The sequence below is a fragment of the Hyla sarda genome, chromosome 11, assembly GCF_029499605.1.
Source record: "Hyla sarda isolate aHylSar1 chromosome 11, aHylSar1.hap1, whole genome shotgun sequence".
Taxonomy (NCBI): Eukaryota; Metazoa; Chordata; class Amphibia; order Anura; family Hylidae; genus Hyla; species Hyla sarda.
Window position 1 is genome coordinate 9,579,105 of NC_079199.1, and position 19,192 is coordinate 9,598,296.

Below are 19,192 nucleotides of genomic sequence, written 5' to 3' on the forward strand. Positions count from 1 at the left end.
CTCTGAAAAATAAAAGCAGCGCTCTGATTGGTTGCTATGGGCAACTACACCGCTCTTCCTCTACCCAGGTTTTGATAAATCTCCCCCTATTAGCCAAAGCCCTGTTGGTTGTCATCCAGCCATTTCCTCGCTGTCTTCAAGATCTCTGCTTGCTGTCAGTAAATATTATCATTCCTGTTTTATCTTGTAGATCGTGTCCCTGTTACCGGACGACCTCCGGCCCGGGGAAGATTTTTACGGCTGCTCCTGGGATGTGGTGGTTTTCACCGCGCTCTTCGGATTTCTCTCTGTTTTGATGTTTACGTGCAGAACCCTGCGATGTGTAAGTGCATTGTGTACCGTCTTATACATTCCCGCTGGATTGAGGTTAATCCATCCATTGGCTGCTGAAATTCAACTGCGTCTACGAACCGGGAATTGGTAGACTTACGATTCCTTAAAGGGGTATTCCAGGAAAAAAGGAACTGGCTCCAGAAAGTTAAACAGATTTGTAAATTACTTCTATTAAAAAAAAAATCTTAATCCTTCCAGTACTTAGTAGCTGCTGAATACTACAGAGGAAATGATTTTCTTTTTGGAACACGGAGCTCTCTGCTGACATCACGAGCACAGTGCTCTCTGCTGACATCTCTGTTCATTTTAAGAACTGTCCAGAGTAGGAGAAAATCCCCATAGCAAAACCTATGCTGCTCTGGACAGTTCCTAAAATGGACAGAGATGTCAGCAGAGAGCACTGTGCTCGTGATGTCAGCAGAGAGCTCTGTGTTCCAAAAAGAAAAGAATTTCCTCCTTAGTATTAAGCAGCTAATAAGTACTGGAAGGATTAAGATTTTTTTTTAATAGAAGTAATTTACAAATCTGTGTAACTTTCTGGCACCAGGTGATAAAAAGTTTTCCACCGGAGTACCCCTTTAACTCTGGGTAAAGCGCTGAAACATAATTAAAGGGGTACTCCGCTGCTCAGCATTTGGAACAAACTGTTCCGAACACTGAAGCCAGCGCCGGGAGCTTGTGACGTAATAGCCCCACCCCCTCATGATATCACACCACGCCCCCTCAATGCAAGTCTATGGGAGGGGGCGTGACATCCGCCACGCCCCCTCCCATAGACTTGCATTGAGGGGGCGGGGTGTGATATCATGAGGGGGCGGGGTTATTACGTCACAAGCTCTCGGTGCCGGCTCCAACTTTCGTGACAGTTTGTTCCAAACGCTGAGCAGCGGAGTACCCCTTTATAGTAAGCTGCCATGTTCTTCTAACAACCCCGATATGATAGATCTCCAATATCTTATTTTTACTCTCTTTTCTTTTGCAGATTAAAAGCAGATTTTACGTCAGTAAGTGAACGCAGTCTCACTTTTTCGTGTTTTATAAGCTGATGCCCCCAAGTACTTCTTTCCCCTTATTAATACTTTAAAGGAGAACTTTGTTGCAGACCCCCGCCATTGTAATTGTCTCTCATGGAGTCTTAAGATTTACCAGTAAATATTCTCTTTGCAGACGCTCGGTTTACAGTGTTAATATTGACGGCAATTTAGGTTTCGTCATGTTCTTTTGACTAAAATGCCCCCAATCTGTCCCCATATAGTAGTTCGGACCCCCACACTGTCCACATGTAACAGCTGAGACCTTCACACTGCCCCATGTTGTAGTAGTTACTCAGGACCCCCAAACTGCCTCATAATAGTTAGGACCCCCACCACTGTCACCATGTAGCATTTGGGACCCTCACACTGCCCTCATGTTGTATTAGTCACTTAGGATCCCCACATAGCAGTAAGGACCCCCCCAAACTGCCCCCATATAGTAGGAAGAACCCCCACCACTGTCTACATGTAGCACCTGGGACCCTCACACTGCTATCATTTTGTATTAGTTACTTAGGAACCTCACACTGCCCCCATATAGTAGTTAGGACCCCCAAACTGCCCTCATATAATGGTAAAGACCCCCGCCACTGTCCATGTAGCACTTGGGGCACTCACACTGCTCTCATGTTGTATTAATTATTTAGGACCCCCACACTGCCCCCATATAGTAGTAAGTACCCCCCAAACTGTGTCCATATAAATACACCCCTCTGGCACAAGTCGGTGAGGTCTGGACCGCTGCTTCTTGTGCCTTTTTTCCCTTTGCTAAGCTTCTTAAAGGGGTACTCCGGTGGAAAACTTTTTTATATATATATATATATATATATATATATATATATATATATATATATATATTTTGTATTTTTTTTTTTTTTTTTTTTTTTAAATCAACTGGTGCCAGAAAGTTAAAGATTTGCAATTTACTTCTATTAAAAAAATCTTTACCCTTCCAGTACTTATTAGCAGCTGTATGCTACAGAGGAAATTCTTCTCTTTTTTTTTTTTATTTCTTTGTCTTGTCCACAGTGCTCTCTGCTGACACCTGATGCCCGTATCAGGAACTGTCCAGAGCAGGATAAAATCATCATAGCAAACCTACACTACTCTGGACAGTTCCTGACATGGACAGAGGTGTCAGCAGAGAGCAGTGTGGACAAAAAGACGAAAAATAAATTAAAAAAGAAAAGAATTTCCTCTGTAGCATACAGCTGCTAAAAGGTAGTGGAAGGATAAAGATTTTTTAATAGAAGTAATTTACAAATCTGTTTAACTTTCCGGCATCAGTTCATTTTAACAAAAATGTTTTCCACCGGAGTACCCCTTTAATGCAGTGATGTAAGGAACACACGCAGCCATCGATCCACAGGGGCAGAGCCACAGGGTGCAGCCTTCTATACCTTGCGGCAATCCTCCCAGGGTGACATCAGGGCTGCCATCATACAATGTATTCACCAGTGAATTTGTGATGTGTAAATCCTCATGATTCCCCACCTGCTCCTCTCTATCCCTGATCGTATTTTCTCTTGTTATTTTTCATCTTTAGGTCGTGAACGTAAACTTGGGAACGAGGTGGCGGAAGCTTTGAGCAGTAAGAGCGAAGTCCTGGAAAAACTCAGCATCATACAGAAACAGGTACAGGGGTGACTGTAGGGTGTGCGCCCCCCAGGGGTGACTGTGGGGTGTGCGCCCCCCAGGGGTGACTGTCCGGGCATGTGCCAACGGCTGTCCGGGCATGCTGGGAGTTGTAGTTTTGCAACAGCTGGAGGCACCCTGGTTGGGAAACACTGACATAGACAGTGATTACAGCTCCCAGCAGATCTTTCTTACTTTTATATGTAAGGATTTGCTTTATCTATATTAGTTCTACTTATTTTTCTTTAATCCTCACTTTTTCCTATTTTTGGATGACATTTTGGTGGCTTCAGAACCAATTACCAGGTTTCCATAAAGTTCTGGTCTCAACATACAATGGTCGTCCTGGAACCAATTAATATTGTAACTTGAGGGACCACTGTATGTGTGTGTGTATAATATATATATATATATATATATATATATATATATATTATTATAATATATTTATTTTTATATTTTCACTCCCAAACCCAGTATGAAGATGTACAGCAGACCTTACAGGAATCGGGTAACCAGAAGTTACTGACCGAGATATCGGAGCAGAAGGTATGTCACTCTGGGTCAGTCCAAGGTTTGTTGGATCCTCCATGAATTGCTATGAATGTCATATTTTTTTTTTCTGGCCAATGGTCTTGCATAGTTACCTTCTGGTTTTGGGGCACAGGATGGGGTGCTTATAATCAGAGTTGAGCAAACTTAAAGTAATTTGGCTCATCACCAACCTGGTGTCCCGGCCGTTGATTACTTTAGTCTGCGTAAATTAGTTCAGCTTTCCAAGTGGCCTGGAAAAGATGGATACAATCCTAGGAGACCTAAGACTGTCATCCCACACTTTTCCAGGCAACCAGAGCACTTTGAAAGCGGAACTGATTTATGCAGACTAAAGTAATCAATGGCTGAGCCGCCAGGTTCGTGAGGAGCCAAATTACTGTAGGTTCGCTCAACTCTACTCATAACAATCCAGGAGCTTTAAAAGAGGAGCAGTTGATAATTCACATATAATGTATGACTCTAGAGCAGCATTTCCCAATCAGGGTGCCTCCAGCTGTTGCAAAACTACAACTTCTAGCATGAGTTGTAGTTTTGGAACAGCTGGAGGCATCCATATTGGGAAACGGGGCTCTATAGTTTCTTGGCACCGGAGATATGTGACCTTAAAGGGGTACTCCGGTGGAAAACTTTTCTTTTTTTAAATGAACTGGTGCCAGAAAGTTAAACAGATTTGTAAATGACTTCTATTAAAAAAAAATCTTTATCCTTCCAGTACTTTTTAGCAGCTGTATGCTACAGAGGAAATTCTTTTCTTTTTGAATTTCCTTTCTGCTTGACCACAGTGGTCTCTGCTGACACCTCTGTCCATGTCAGGAACTGTCCAGAGCAGGAGAAAATCCCCATAGCAAACCTCTCCTACTCTGGACAGTTCCTGACATGGACAGAGGTGTCAGCAGAGCACTGTGGACAAGACAAAAAAGAAAATAATTTCCTCTCTAGTATACAGCTGCTAAAAAGTACTGGAAGGGTAAAGATTTTTTAATAGAAGTCATTTACAAATCTGTTTACCTTTCTGGCACCAGTTCATATTTAAAAAAAAAAAAAAAAGTTTTCTACCGGAGTACCCCTTTTAAGTAGTGATTATAGGGTCGGGAGGTTTCTTCCCTTCCTGTTAATCATCCTATTGACCGATATAACAATAGCACAAGCTTTGCTGAGCATCTCTTGACTATGGCTGGCACCTGTATTACCATAAATAGGTCATCTTTGCCCCCTAAAGACAGAACATACAGACCCATCCCTGATATCTTGGTATTTTGGACATTTGCACACATTACATTTACCGTATTTATCGGCGTATAACACGCACTTTTTAGGCTAAAATTTTTAGCCTAAAGTCTATGTGCGTGTTATACGCCGATACACCCCCCCGGAAAGGCAGGGGGAGAGAGGCCGTCGCTGCCGGCTTCTCTCCCCCTGCCTTTCCTGGGGTCTAGAGCCCTGCTGCCAGCCCTTCTCTCCCCCTGGCTATCGGCACCGCTGCCCGTTCTGTCCCCCTGACTATCGGTACCGGCGCCCCATTGCCAGCGCCGATAGCCAGGGGGAGAGAAGCGGCGGCGACAGCCAGGGGGAGAGAAGGGGCAGCGGCACCCATTGCCGGCGCCGCTGCCCCGTTGCCTCCCCCCATCCCCGGTGGCATAATTACCTGGGTCGGGTCCGCGCTGCTGCAGGCCTCCGGCGTGTGTCCCCTATGTCGTTGCTATGCACGGCGCGGTGCACTGACGTCATGCGCCGCGCAGTGCAGCGCATAGCAACGACGAATGGGACGCACGCCGGAGGCCTACAGCAGCGCGGACCCGACCCAGGTAATTATGCCACCGGGGATGGGGGGAGGCAACGGGGGTAGCGGCGCCGGCAATGGGTGCCGCTGCCGCATTTCTCCCCCTGGCTGTCGGCGCCGCTTCTCTCCCCCTGGCTATCGGCGCCGGCAATGGGGCGCCGGTACCGATAGTCAGGGGGACAGAACAGGCAGCGGCGCCGATAGCCAGGGGGAGAGAAGGGCCGACAGCAGGGCTCTAGACCCCAGGAAAGGCAGGGGGAGAGAAGTCGGCAGCGACGGCCTCTCTCCCCCTGCCTTTCCTGGGGGTGTATCGGGGTATACACGCGCACACACGCACCCTCATTTTACCATGGATATTTGGGTAAAAAACTTTTTTTACCCAAATATCCTTGGTAAAATGAGGGTGCGTGTTATAGGCCGGTGCGTGGTATACCCCGATAAATACGGTACTTTGTCATTTTCACGCATATTGTAGGCTCTACAGGAATCTCTGCAGGCTTCAAATAAAGAACTGGAAGAAAACCTCGCCAAACTGGAGCAAGACCTGGAGGAGGAGAAACAGCGCGGATCTGAGCTGGACAGTACGGTAATATAAATGGGATGTGGAGGATTCATAACAGTGCCAGGGGAAATTTATTAATAAATAAAAATAAATAAATATATGTATTAGTTTGCCGTAGCCGCATTAGTCCAGTGTGTGTAAATATATGTATGTATGTGTGTGAATATATATGTATATATGTGTGTGTGAATATATATGTGTGTGTATACAGTGGTCCCTCAACATACGATGGTAATCTGTTCCAGATGGACCATCATTTGTTGAGGGATCCGTGCAATGTAAAGTATAGGACAGTGGTCTCCAACCTGCGGACCTCCAGATGTTGCAAAATTACAACTCCCAGCATGCCCGGACAGCCGTCGGCTGTCCGGGCATGCTGGGATTTTTAGTTTTGCAACATCTGGAGGTCCGCAGGTTGAAGACCACTGGTATTGGAAGTTGAACTCGCGTGTCCCCGCCGCTCCGGACCGTCACCACTCCCCTGGATGTCGCCTTCCATCGCTGTCGCCGTGTTCCCGACGCTCCGGGAAGGTCTCTGCTGCCTGGGAACGTTGCTCTCCGTCGCCGCCATCACTTCACTACGCACGCCACTCCTATTGGATGACGGGACGGCGTGCGCAGCGACGTGATGTCGACGATGGAGAACGCCGACGAAGACGCTACGGAGCCCCGAGGACAGGTAAGTGACCGTCAGCGGACCACACGGGACACAGTAAACGGCTATCTGGTGGTAGCTGAAGCAGTCTATGCTGCGGATAGCCGTTTATGCGATGGCCTCTGAGAGTGATCGTATGCTGAAATGATTGTATGTCTGGGTATGTGTGTGTGTGTGTGCGTGTATGTGTGTGTGTATATATATATATATATATATATATATATATATATATATATATATATATATATATATATATATATATATATATATATATATATAATATATATATAATATATATATATATATATTAGGGATGTAAGAAAAAATCGATTCTCGCGATAATCGCGATTTTTCATTTGCCGATACAGAATCGATTCAAAATATTTTTGAATCGATTCTTTTAGGGATGTGGAATTTTTAATAAAACGCACTTTATCTTACCTGCCAACGAGCCCCCGGAGCTCCGGTACACTCCGGTACAGGTGTTCGGTCCCCGGGCTGTATTCTTCTTACTTCCTGTTAGTCCGGCACGTCACATGGAGCTTCAGCCTATCACCAGCGGAGGCGGGACATCGCTGCGGCTGGTGATAGGCTGAAGCTCCATGTGACGTGCCGGACTAACAGGAAGTAAGAAGAATACAGCCCGGGGACCGAACACCTGTACCGGACTGTACCGGAGCTCCGCGGGCTCGTTGGCAGGTAAGATAAAGTGCGTTTTATTTTATTTTGCAGCCCGGACGGGATAACATGAGAAACGTGCACGCCGGAGTACTAGATCGCCGCTGTCAAAGCTGACAGCGGCGTCTATTGGGATCTATGAATGCTCCCAGGTGGGCGATATATCGAATCGCCACGCTGGTATCGCGATTCGAATCGAATCGCCAAATTCTTGGCGATTCACACCCCTAATATATATATAAAATATATTATAAAATTAATAATTTAACACACACACACACACACACACATATATATATATCTATATAAGTGTGTGTCTGTGTGTGTGTTAAATTATTATTATTATTAATAACAATAAAATGAATAATAAAAATAAATATAATAAAAATTAATAATGTTTCATAATACTCACAATAATAAAAATTACGTTTTATATTATACTTCAGCTTGCAGAGTTAAATGAGAAAATCAAATCTCTGGAGGACACCTTCAGGAAGGAGACATCTCAGAAGGAAGAGGTAAGTCTCAACAGTAAGGATAATTGTGTTTTTAAATGATTTGATGTATTGCCTTATTTAAGTGATTGTTCATATTGGACCAGGTGGGTCCCTTAAAGGGGTACTCCTCTGGAAAACATATTTTTTTTAAATCAACTGGTGCCAGAAAGTTAAACAGATTTGTAAATTATCTCTATAAAAAAAATCTTAATCCTTCCTGTACTTATCAGCTGTTGTATGCTCTACAGGAAGTTCTTTTCTTTTTGAATTTCCTTTCTGTATGACCACAGTGCTCTCTGCTGACACCTCTGTCCATTTTAGGAACTGTCCAGAGTAGGAGCAAATCCCCATAGGAAACCTATCCTGCTTCGGACAGTTCCTGACACTGACAGAGGTGTCAGCAGAGAGCACTGTGGTCAGGCAGAAAGGAAATTCAAAAAGAAAATAATTTCCTGTGGAGCATACAGCAGCTGATAAGTACTGGAAGAGTTAAGATTTTTTAATTGAAGTAATTTACAAATCTATTTAACTTTATGGCACCAGTCGATTTAAATTTTTTTTTCCAGGGGAGTACCCCTTTAACATTCAAATGATTGTAGACGGATGGGGGGGTGAACAGCAGTTTACACGTTTGTTTTTCATTCATGATCTCCTCTTATTCTACAGACACGAACAACACAGAAGGTGTTTGAAATTAATCAAGGTCGCCTGGAGTCATCGCTTCAGGATGCGGTGGAGGAGAAATCTCACCTAGAGGAGAGCATTAAACAGGTGTGACTATTAACGGATTAAAGTGTATGTTCACATCTGAACACCATTAGGATATAGTCTATATATGAAGAGTTACTGTAAATATGTTATACCTACTGATCCTGAGTTATATCCTGTATTATACTCCAGAGCTGTACTCACTATTCTGCTGGTGGGGTCACTGTGTACATACATTACATTACTTATCCTGTACTGATCCTGAGTTACATCCTGTAGTATACTCCAGAGCTGTACTCACTATTCTGCTGGTGGGGTCACTGTGTAAATACATTACATTACTTATCCTGTACTGATCCTGAGTTATATCCTGTATTATACCCCAGAGCTGTACTCACTATTCTGCTGGTGAGGTCACTGTGTACATACATTGCATTACTTATCCTGTACTGATCCTGAGTTATATCCTGTATTATACTCCAGAGCTGTACTCACTATTCTGCTGGTGAGGTCACTGTGTATATACATTACATTACTTATCCTGTACTGATCCTGAGTTATATCATGTATTATACTCCAGAGCTGTACTCACTATTCTGCTGGTGGGGTCACTGTGTAAATACATTACATTACTTATCCTGTACTGATCCTGAGTTATATCCTGTATTATACCCCAGAGCTGTACTCACTATTCTGCTGGTGGGGTCACTGTGTACATACATTACATTACTTATCCTGTACTGATCCTGAGTTACATCCTGTAGTATACTCCAGAGCTGTACTCACTATTCTGCTGGTGGGGGTCACTGTGTAAATACATTACATTACTTATCCTGTACTGATCCTGAGTTAAATCCTGTATTATACTCCAGAGCTGTACTCACTATTCTGCTGGTGAGGTCACTGTGTACATACATTACATTACTTATCCTGTACTGATCCTGAGTTAAATCCTGTATTATACTCCAGAGCTGTACTCACTATTCTGCTGGTGAGGTCACTGTGTACATACATTACATTACTTATCCTGTACTGATCCTGAGTTATATCCTGTATTACACTCCAGAGCTGTACTCACTATTCTGCTGGTGAGGTCACTGTGTACATACATTACATTACTTATCCTGTACTGATCCTGAGTTATATCCTGTATTATACTCCAGAGCTGTACTCACTATTCTGCTGGTGAGGTCACTGTGTACATACATTACATTACTTATCCTGTACTGATCCTGAGTTATATCCTGTATTACACTCCAGAGCTGTACTCATTATTCTGCTGGTGAGGTCACTGTGTACATACATTACATTACTTATCCTGTACTGATCCTGAGTTATATCCTGTATTCTACTCCAGAGCTGTACTCACTATTCTGCTGGTGAGGTCACTGTGTACATACATTACATTACTTATCCTGTACTGATCCTGAGTTATATCCTGTATTATACCCCCAGAGCTGTACTCACTATTCTGCTGGTGAGGTCACTGTGTACATATATTACATTACTTATCCTGTACTGATCCTGAGTTATATCCGGTATTATACCCCAGAGCTGTACTCACTATTCTGCTGGTGAGGTCACTGTGTACATACATTACATTACTTATCCTGTACTGATCCTGAGTTATATCCGGTATTATACCCCAGAGCTGTACTCACTATTCTGCTGGTGAGGTCACTGTGTACATACATTACATTACTTATCCTGTACTGATCCTGAGTTATATCCGGTATTATACCCCAGAGCTGTACTCACTATTCTGCTGGTGAGGTCACTGTGTACATACATTACATTACTTACCCTGTACTGATCCTGAGTTATATCCTGTATTATACTCCAGAGCTGTACTCACTATTCTGCTGGTGATGTCTTTGTGTTTATATAAACGGATGTTTGCTTTGCAGCTTTCAAAGGAGGCGGAGGGCTGGGAGGAAAGGTTCAGTGAACTATCAGAGAACTCCAGAATCCTCAGCTCTTCTGTCGGAGTCATGCAAGAAGATCTAGGCAGCAAGCAGAGCCAGATCAAGGTAAGTGGAGACCCCAGGGTGACGCTAAGTGACCTTGTTCCTCCACTTAAAATAGTCATGGTTGTCGCTCTCCTTTCATGTTCGTTCTTTTTTTATTTCTTCTAGTCATTGATTGACAATCTGCTGTCGCTAAAAGACTGGAGCTCCGAGCTGGATGAAGTCAATGATGACGATGACGACGACGTCCTGTCCAGCATTAAATGGGATTTTGAAAATGGTGAACCACTGGGTACGGAGCGGCAGGTCCATGGCTGCCATCTCTTCCATTCAGTGGGGAGTTCATTTATCCGTTTGCTAAATTTGTTTTTCTCTATTCTATTTAGGGGATCCCCAGAAACAAAGGATTAAGAAGCTGATCTATGCCGCCATGGTAAGTGACCTCCATGCTGGTAACATGAGGGGGGGGGGGGCACTAAACTTGCTCTGTCAGCACTGATGGAATTGGTATTTTCTCCTTTTCATGAAGTAAACGTTGGTTTAAATTGTCAAAATTTTTAGGAAAATGCTATCAGGGCCTAATTCACACATCCATATATAAATATGGATGAACAATGAATGTGTATAATGAATCATTTTTGTGGCATTCCAATGGCTGAAAACACTGATGGATGTATTAAAGGGTTAATCCATCTTTATACATCTTATCCCCAATCCAAAGGATAGGGGATAAGATGTATGATTGCAGGGGTCCCGCCGCCTGTGCCAGGCGCTGCCTCAGAGTCCGAGATGTGACATCACAGCCAAGCCCCCTCCGTTCATTTCTATGGGAGGGGGCGTGATCAGTTCCGCTCTCTCCCTTGTAGCTGTAGCATCACATTACACTCTCTAAAAGCAAAGCTCCCTTCCTTGCCCCCCCCCCCTCCTCTCCTGTCTGCTCAGGACGAGACCATTGATGTGAAAACGGGAGCTTGTATTACTGCATATTAGACTTTAAGGTAGCAGGAAGCCTTTCTCAGATTAAACATCAGTGAGCTTGTTCTGACAAGAAATTCTGTGACTGAGGGGCTTCCTGCTGCCCTAAAATCTATTGAGCAGTGATAAGTGCTTCTCCTCTTTACATCACTGGTCTCGTCCTGAGCAGACAGTAGAGGAAGGGGCGAGTGTAACCTAATGTCAAAGCTACAAGCCAGACAGCTCAGCTGGTAGAGCTGTGCTGTATGTCTAATAACACCATACACAGGTTGTTTCTTTTTCTGGACAATTCCTTTTATCATTGGGAGAACCTTTTTAGGACATTCTCAATTTCCCTGCTGCACTTCCTTATATGAAGTATTACAGCATCCAATGAAATCACAAAACTGTCTGTATAATGCACAGAGGTGCTGGGTCCTCCAGAGCATCCCGTAAGAATCTAGGTTGTTCCTTTGCCAACCTGTGGCCCTCCTGCTGTTGCAAGACTACAATGCCCAGCATTCTGGAAGTTGCAGTTTTGCAATAAGCGTAGGGCCAGAAGTTGAGGAGCATTTCCCTAGCACCAGGGTGCCTCCAGCTGTTGCAAAACTACAACTCCTTGCATGCCCGGACAGCCTTTGGCTGTCCGGGCATGCTAGGAGATGTAGTTTTGCAACAACTGGAGGCACCCTGGCTATGAAATGCTGCCCTAGACCAACAAATCTGCAGCTGAGGGTTGTAGTTTTGCAACAGGAAGTGTACCCTAGACCAAAAAAATCAGCATGATGGGAGTTGTACTTTTGCACCATCTGTTGGTTACCACTGGCCTACATGGATTTATCATTCATTTTAAAGGAGTTATCCAGTAAAAAACTTTTTTTTTTAATATATCAACTGGCTCCAGAAAGTTAAACAGATTTGTAAATTACTTCTATTAAGAAATCTTAATCCTTTCAGTACTTATGAGCTTCTAAAGTTTAGGTTGTTCTTTACTGTCTAAGTAATCTCTGATGACACATGTCTCGGGAACCGCCCAGTTTAGTAGAGGTTTGCTATGGGGATTTGCTTCTAAACTGGGCATTTCCCGAGACACGTGTCATCAGAGAGCACTTAGACAGAAAAGAACAACCTTAACTTCAGAAGCTCAAAAGTACTGGAAGGATTAAGATTTTTTAATAGAAGTAATTTACAAATCTGTTTAACTTTCTTGAACCAGTTGATATATAAAAAAAAGTTTTTTCCTGGAATACCCCTTTAATAGGAGCTGTGTACTTTGTACCTCTAAGCAGTGAGCTCCTTATAGCCAGGGCACCAGATAGACAGAAATGTTTCATGCATCTATATGGGGATGAGCAGTCTTAAAGTATGGCCCCCGACCTGCTTCTTATTACTTGTCTGAAGACGTGAGACGTACTTTATCTCTTAAGTTGTTTGTTTATGTATTTATCATTTTCATCTTGTAGCTGAATGCGTCTCTGAAAAGCGTGGAATCCGAGAAGAAGCATCTGAGTGATAATCTGTCCGATGAGATGAAGGCAAAAGAACAGCTGGCGGGTAGAGCGACTATTTATTATTATTATTTATTATTATTATTATTACTATTGTTGTTGTTATTAATTATTATTATTATTACTATTTATTATTTTTATTATGTTATTAATGTTATTTTTTATTATTATTATTTGCTAATTATTATTTATTATTTATAAATTTTTTTATTATTTTATTATTAATAATATTATTATTTTTTTTTATATATTTTTCTTTATGGAAAATGATTTATTTACATACACACAATGTATTACAGCAAATCACAGGATACAATAAATACCATGGGCCGTACAGGACTCTACAACATACAGCAGACTATAAATCCTACCACATATTGCACCAGCCCTTCCCAACCAGGGTGCTGTCAGCTGTTGCAAAACTACAACTCCCAGCATGCCTGGACAACCAAAGGTGCAGCAGAATCCCATTAAAGGCAATGGGATTCTGCTGCAACGGAATTTCCGAGTGTGTGAGCATACCCTATAGGCTGCATTGCCTAATAAAAGCCCATTAAAGGATAAGTCTCATGCATTAAAACGTATCCCTTATCTGAAGGATAGGGGATAATTTTTAGACCGCGGGGGGGTCCGAGCGCTGGGGCACTGGAGAGCGTCAAGACACCCCCCCCCCCCCCTCCATTAAGCTCTATGGGAGAGCTGAAGGTTGCTGAACGGCTTTCCCATAGAACTATATGGAGGGGGCGTGGCTTCGGGTAGGGGTCGTGACACGCTCCTGTGCTACAGCACAGGGGTTCCGTACAGGAGATCGGAGGGCCCCAGCTCTCGGACCCCCGTGATCTAAAACTTATCCCCTATCCTTCAGATATGGGATACGTTTTAATGCATGAGATTTGTCCTTTAAGTCACTAGGACTTTGGATTTCAGTGCTAAATTTCGTAGAAAACAAATGCCAACTCCACATTGATTCTGCTTCATTTTAACATGGAGCAGAAAGACTATTTCAGTGAGAAAGTTTTTTTACAAGAAAAATTTACTTTCTGAATTTTGTAGAGTGAACATACTCTATCTTTATGGTAAACGCAGAGCAAGTATTGAACTTTTGCTGAGCCTTTTATTTCAGTCCCAGATGACCGGACGCCATTCATGTAAGATAATATTCTCCATTGTCTGTGCAGAGTGTATCGCAAATCTCCAGAACACCAGTCAGTCCCTGACTCATGAGAAAGGCCAATTGGAGGAAGAGGTGGAGAACCTAAAGCAGAAAATGAGCGTCATGATGGAGATGTATCAGGAGAACGAGAGGAAGCTACACAGGTAACCTGAGGAATGACCCTGGTTTATCAATATATTTATAGAATTTCTATATCTTTCGGACTAAGATGCCCCTGACAATGGGGTGTACCAAGTGTTGTTTGACAATAGGAAATGGTAAAAAAAAAATAGTAAAATAAAAAATAAAAATAAATAAATACATTTAATTTAACCCTCCCTGATGGGCTAAGGATGTAAAGGAGTGAAATGTTAGTGATTACATTTGATTACATTTGGTCCATGTCCCAGTCGTATACGGTTTCTGTTTGGAACTCATAAGCCCAACAAAACTTTTTTGTCGTGCACAAAAATAGTATATATTGGGGTAATGGACCAGAAGTCATTAGTAAACTACTTATGGTTCAATAAACTCAAAGGGCTTATTCTGTTCTATAAGTTAAAGGGGCTTTCCGGCCTTTTACATTTTATCCCCTTCCCAAAGGATGGGGGATAAAATATCTGATTGCACGGTTCCTGCAGCTGGGACCCCAACGATCTCAGTGCAGCCCCCCCCACATTCTGTGCCGGGCGCTGCCACAGAGACATGATGTTACAGCCACACCCCCTCGTACCATCACACCACGCCCCCTCGTGCCATCAAGCCACGCCCCCTCCATTCATGTCTATGGGGCGTGACACCCCTCCAATAGACATGAGTAGAGGGGGCATTACGTCTCAGAGGCAGTGCCCGGCACAGAAGGATAAGATGTATAAGGCTAAAATAGAATCGCTGCTGTAGAATCACTGACAATAAAGAGGATGCAATGTTTTTATTTTTAGAATTGTGCCTTTTTTCTGTTATTCACTATAAATATAATAATGATTTAGGAGACTTACTGTACAGGAAAAGGAGCGGATTCAGAAAGAGGCAAAACTATCTAAAGCAGATGAGAAGAGGAACATGGCGGCCAGTGAACTCGTCACCATCAGGTAAGATTAGGTCTCTGTCTTCCTGTCTGTCTCTTTCTTGTCTGTCTGTCTCTGTCCGCCCTAGTTGCTCACAGGACTTGTTTTTTAGAACCAGGGTCACTGAACTGGAAGAAGAAATGGAGAGAACTGCCGCCTCCTATCAGAACCAGGTTAGTGTTCTAATTTTTATATCCATTGTGGTATTTTTACTGTTCCATTAAAACAGCGGTGTGATACAGCCAGGAGATTGCCCTGATGGCTTATTGGTCTTCTGCCCCGCTGGTCTTTCGTATCAACACGGACTCTTTCCATGATACGAAAGGTCAAAGCAGCAACTCCTTTACCTAATTACATACAAGCACTTCTGGATGGTGTATCCAGATCTGCACTCACTATTCTGCTGGTGGGGTCACTGTGTACATAAATGACATTGCTTATCCTGTACTGATCCTGAGTTATATCCTGTATTATATTCCAGAGCTGTACTCACTATTCTGCTGGTGAGGTCACTTTGTACATACATTACATTACTTATCCTGTACTGATCCTGAGTTATATCCTGTATTATACTCCAGAGCTGTACTCACTATTCTGCTGGTGAGGTCACTGTGTACATACATTACATCACTTATCCTGGACTGATCCTGAGTTATATCCTGTATTATACTCCAGAGATGTACTCACTATTCTGCTGGTGAGGTCACTGTGTATATACATTACATTACTTATCCTGTACTGATCCTGGGTTATATCCTGTATTATACTCCAGAGCTGTACTCACTATTCTGCTGGTGAGGTCACTGTGTACACACATTACATTACTTATCCTGTACTGATCCTGAGTTATATCCTGTATTATACTCCAGATCTGTACTCACTATTCTGCTGGTGGGGTCACTGTGTACATACATTACATTACTTATCCTGTACTGATCCTGGGTTATATCCCCTTAAGTATGATTTTGTCTAGTGAGATGTTAATCTTGCTTGCTGCTTCTTTCCATAACTTTTTGAATGCAGCTCTGAAGTATAGTACAACTTTATCAGTCTCATCTCCGTTTGCCGCTGGAATCATGTACCTGAGGTCGTAGTCTGGTTCTGGCGTTTTGAATAGAATTTTTTTTAAGGAGAAATGTAGACAAATTGTAATTGTCTTTTTTCTTTCCAGGTTACATCATATGAAAAGAAATCTCATGATAACTGGGTGAGTGTGCGGCCTATGATCTTCCCGCACAGTAAAGTCTTGTTCTTTTTTTTATCTAAAACCTCATTGATGTTTTGTCATCTGTAGCTGACGGCAAGAGCGGCAGAAAGATACCTGAGTGACGTCAAGAAAGAAACCGCGCACTTGAGGCAGAAGTGAGTACAGTTCTCATTCGATAAACAGTGAATAAAACGATAAATTATATTTCTAAATAATCACAACATGACATTAGAGCTGTGTTTCCCAAACAGTGTGCCTCCAGCTGTTGCAAAACTACAACTTCAAGCATGCCCGGACAGCCTTTGGCTGTCCAGGCATGCTTGGAATTGTAGTTTTGCAACAGCTGGAGTCACACTGGGAAAGCCTTTGTTATGAAAAAAAATTAAGGAATTCAACACAAAGTAAAATTGGTCCTGCAAAAAACACTCCCTCATACATGGATGTGTAGTTTAAAAATAAGAGTTATGACTAATAAAAGGCAGAGGAAAAATAAAAGTTAGTTATTTTATTACCTTTTCCTGTTGTCTTTTATGCTTTTCCTTCTGCTTCTGATGCAAACTGTCTGCTTTGTAGTCTTCAGTAGCATCAGCTCCTGTCTATTGTACATCCTGTAACAGACTTCCTGTTCTTGCTGTACACTCTAGCTGAAAACTTAGTCAATTCTATCTCCATCCCCACTACAACCACAGGAGCCTGGCAGGAGGATAAAACTGGATGAATTCCTGGCTAAAGTGTACAACAGGAATATTTCAGTAGACACTATAGTGTACATAGTGTCAAATGAAATGAAATTCCTGTTCCTTTGTACACAGGAATTCATCCACTTTGATCTTCCTCCCAGGCACCTGTAGTAGGAGGGAGATGGAGCTGACAAAATTTCCAGCTAATCTCCCTCCTACTACACCCACAGGTGCCTGGGAAGAAGATCAAAATGGATGAATTCCTGGCTAAAGTGTACAACAGGAATGTACACTATAGTGTCTACTGAAATATAATTCCTGTTCCTGTTGTACACTTTAGCCAGGATTTTTTATCCTCCTCCCAGACTCCTGTGGGTGTAGTGGGGTGAATATAGAATTGACTAAGTTTCCAGCTAGAGTGTACAGCAGGAACAGGAAGTCTATTACAGGATGTACACTAGACAGAAGCTAGTGATAATGAAGACAACAGAATAGACAGTTTGCATCAGAAGCAAAAGGAAAAGCATGAAAGACAACAGAAAGTAGTGTAGTAAAATAACATTACCAATATTTGTTACTTTATTCACCAAAATAGCTTCCATTGTCGGAAAAGCCCCTTTAGGTGACCCCCTTTCTCTATCCCATTGATAGGTTGACGGAGGCCGAATATAAACTGGAACTTCTGGAAAAAGATCCCTTCGCTCTGGATGTTATACAAGCGATTGGCAGAGGTTGTATGGCTATTATTCCAGAATTGTTTGGACACTGAATTGTATTCTGTGGACACTATGTGGTGATATTATTTAGACAGTACAATTTTGTAAATTACCTTTAAAGGAGTACTCCGGCCGCTGGGGACCACCCCAGTCATCCAGTGCACGGAGCGAACTCTGCTCCGTGCCAGATGACAGGTGAACCTAGCCGCTGCACCCCTCTATTTATGTCTGTGGGAGGAAGCGTGATGGGTGTGTACTAGCAGTCATGCCCTCTCCCATAGACATGAATGTAGGGGGTGTGGCCTGATGTGGCAGCTCAGGCCCGGAGATCGCGGAGGGTCCCAGCGGCCGGACTTCCAACAAGCAGACATGTTATCCCCTACCATTGACTGATGTACAGAGCCTAGCATGTAAGTCAAGCATGACCATGGGAGCTGGGGGCAAGCAAGGTGGTATGCCAGGCTGTGGCACTTGAGCCTTCCAGCCCGCCTCCTTGACACCTGGATGAGAAAAAAAAACTATTTTATAAGTTTAGCAACCACCACCAGCTCCAAAAACGGTATAGTTTGCTTTTATACATGAAAACAGTGTTTCCCAACATGTGTGCCTCCAGCTGTTGCAAAACTATAACTCCCATGCTGGAAGTTGTTAGTTTTGCAACAGCTGGAGACACACTGGTTGTTTTAAAGGAGTATTCCAGGAAAAAAAAATTCCTTCCAATAATTTACAGCTGCTGAAGTTGAGTTGTTCTTTTCTGTCTGGCAACAGTGCTCTCTGCTGACATCTCTGCTTGTCTCGGGAACTGCACAGAGTAGAAGAGGTTTTGCTATGGAGATTTGCTTCTACTCAGTTCCCAAGACAGGTGTCATCAGAGAGCACTTAGACAGAAAAGAACAACTCAACTTCAGTAATTTACAAATCTGTTTTTAACTTTCTGGAGCCAATTGATGTATAAAAAAAAGTGTTTTTTTTCCCTGGATAACCCCTTTAATAGCTGTTAGGACAGTGTTTCCTAGTGTTTTCAGCTCTTGGCAGAAAATTCAAGTTCTGCCGTGTTACAAGTGGAGACCGTGTTTTACCTTTATGGGGCATTATCATGGTCTGCCATGGAGTCAAATGTGTTTTTTTTTTCATCTTCAGTTTTTTTTGCATGTTTTGTATGTTCTGTAAATTGTCTTGTTTCTGTTTCTCTCCCGGTAGCTTATGCAGATGCTTTTATTAACCATCAAGGTATTTTGTTTTAACCCATTGTTGTCTGGTCTCATTGCAAGCTGTAACACCCAGTGATTTGTGATGTGAGCTTTTAGAGTAGTGCGCACACAGGCCAGATTTGCTGCTTAAAAAAAAAAAAGGAACATTTTATTTTGCATATTCACAGGATTAATCTTTTTTGCCGATTTTTGTGGATTTAATAAAGTAATATTAAATTTTTTTTATTTTTTATAATTCCTTAAATCTGAAATTTACTCTGCAGATTCTCTGGAATCATTTTTATTGCAGATT

At 42.7% G+C, this 19,192-nt stretch overlaps 1 protein-coding gene across 3 annotated transcripts in view; it reads left to right on the forward strand.

Moving 5' to 3' along the window:
- Nucleotides 1-19,192, forward strand: part of MIA2 (MIA SH3 domain ER export factor 2) — a 59,957-nt gene that overhangs the window by 31,095 nt on the left and 9,670 nt on the right. For 2 of the 3 annotated variants that reach the window (XM_056546282.1, XM_056546284.1), the window contains 18 exons: nt 191-322; nt 1,316-1,337; nt 2,914-3,002; nt 3,480-3,551; nt 5,813-5,923; nt 7,679-7,750; nt 8,396-8,500; nt 10,345-10,467; nt 10,573-10,696; nt 10,791-10,837; nt 12,822-12,912; nt 14,045-14,183; nt 15,009-15,110; nt 15,199-15,259; nt 16,258-16,293; nt 16,381-16,448; nt 17,625-17,704; nt 18,890-18,919. In XM_056546282.1, the coding sequence (XP_056402257.1) occupies nt 191-322; nt 1,316-1,337; nt 2,914-3,002; nt 3,480-3,551; nt 5,813-5,923; nt 7,679-7,750; nt 8,396-8,500; nt 10,345-10,467; nt 10,573-10,696; nt 10,791-10,837; nt 12,822-12,912; nt 14,045-14,183; nt 15,009-15,110; nt 15,199-15,259; nt 16,258-16,293; nt 16,381-16,448; nt 17,625-17,704; nt 18,890-18,919 (1,504 nt within the window). The remainder of the gene's footprint in view (nt 1-190; nt 323-1,315; nt 1,338-2,913; nt 3,003-3,479; nt 3,552-5,812; nt 5,924-7,678; nt 7,751-8,395; nt 8,501-10,344; nt 10,468-10,572; nt 10,697-10,790; nt 10,838-12,821; nt 12,913-14,044; nt 14,184-15,008; nt 15,111-15,198; nt 15,260-16,257; nt 16,294-16,380; nt 16,449-17,624; nt 17,705-18,889; nt 18,920-19,192) is intronic. The other variant, XM_056546283.1, reaches the window with a different exon arrangement.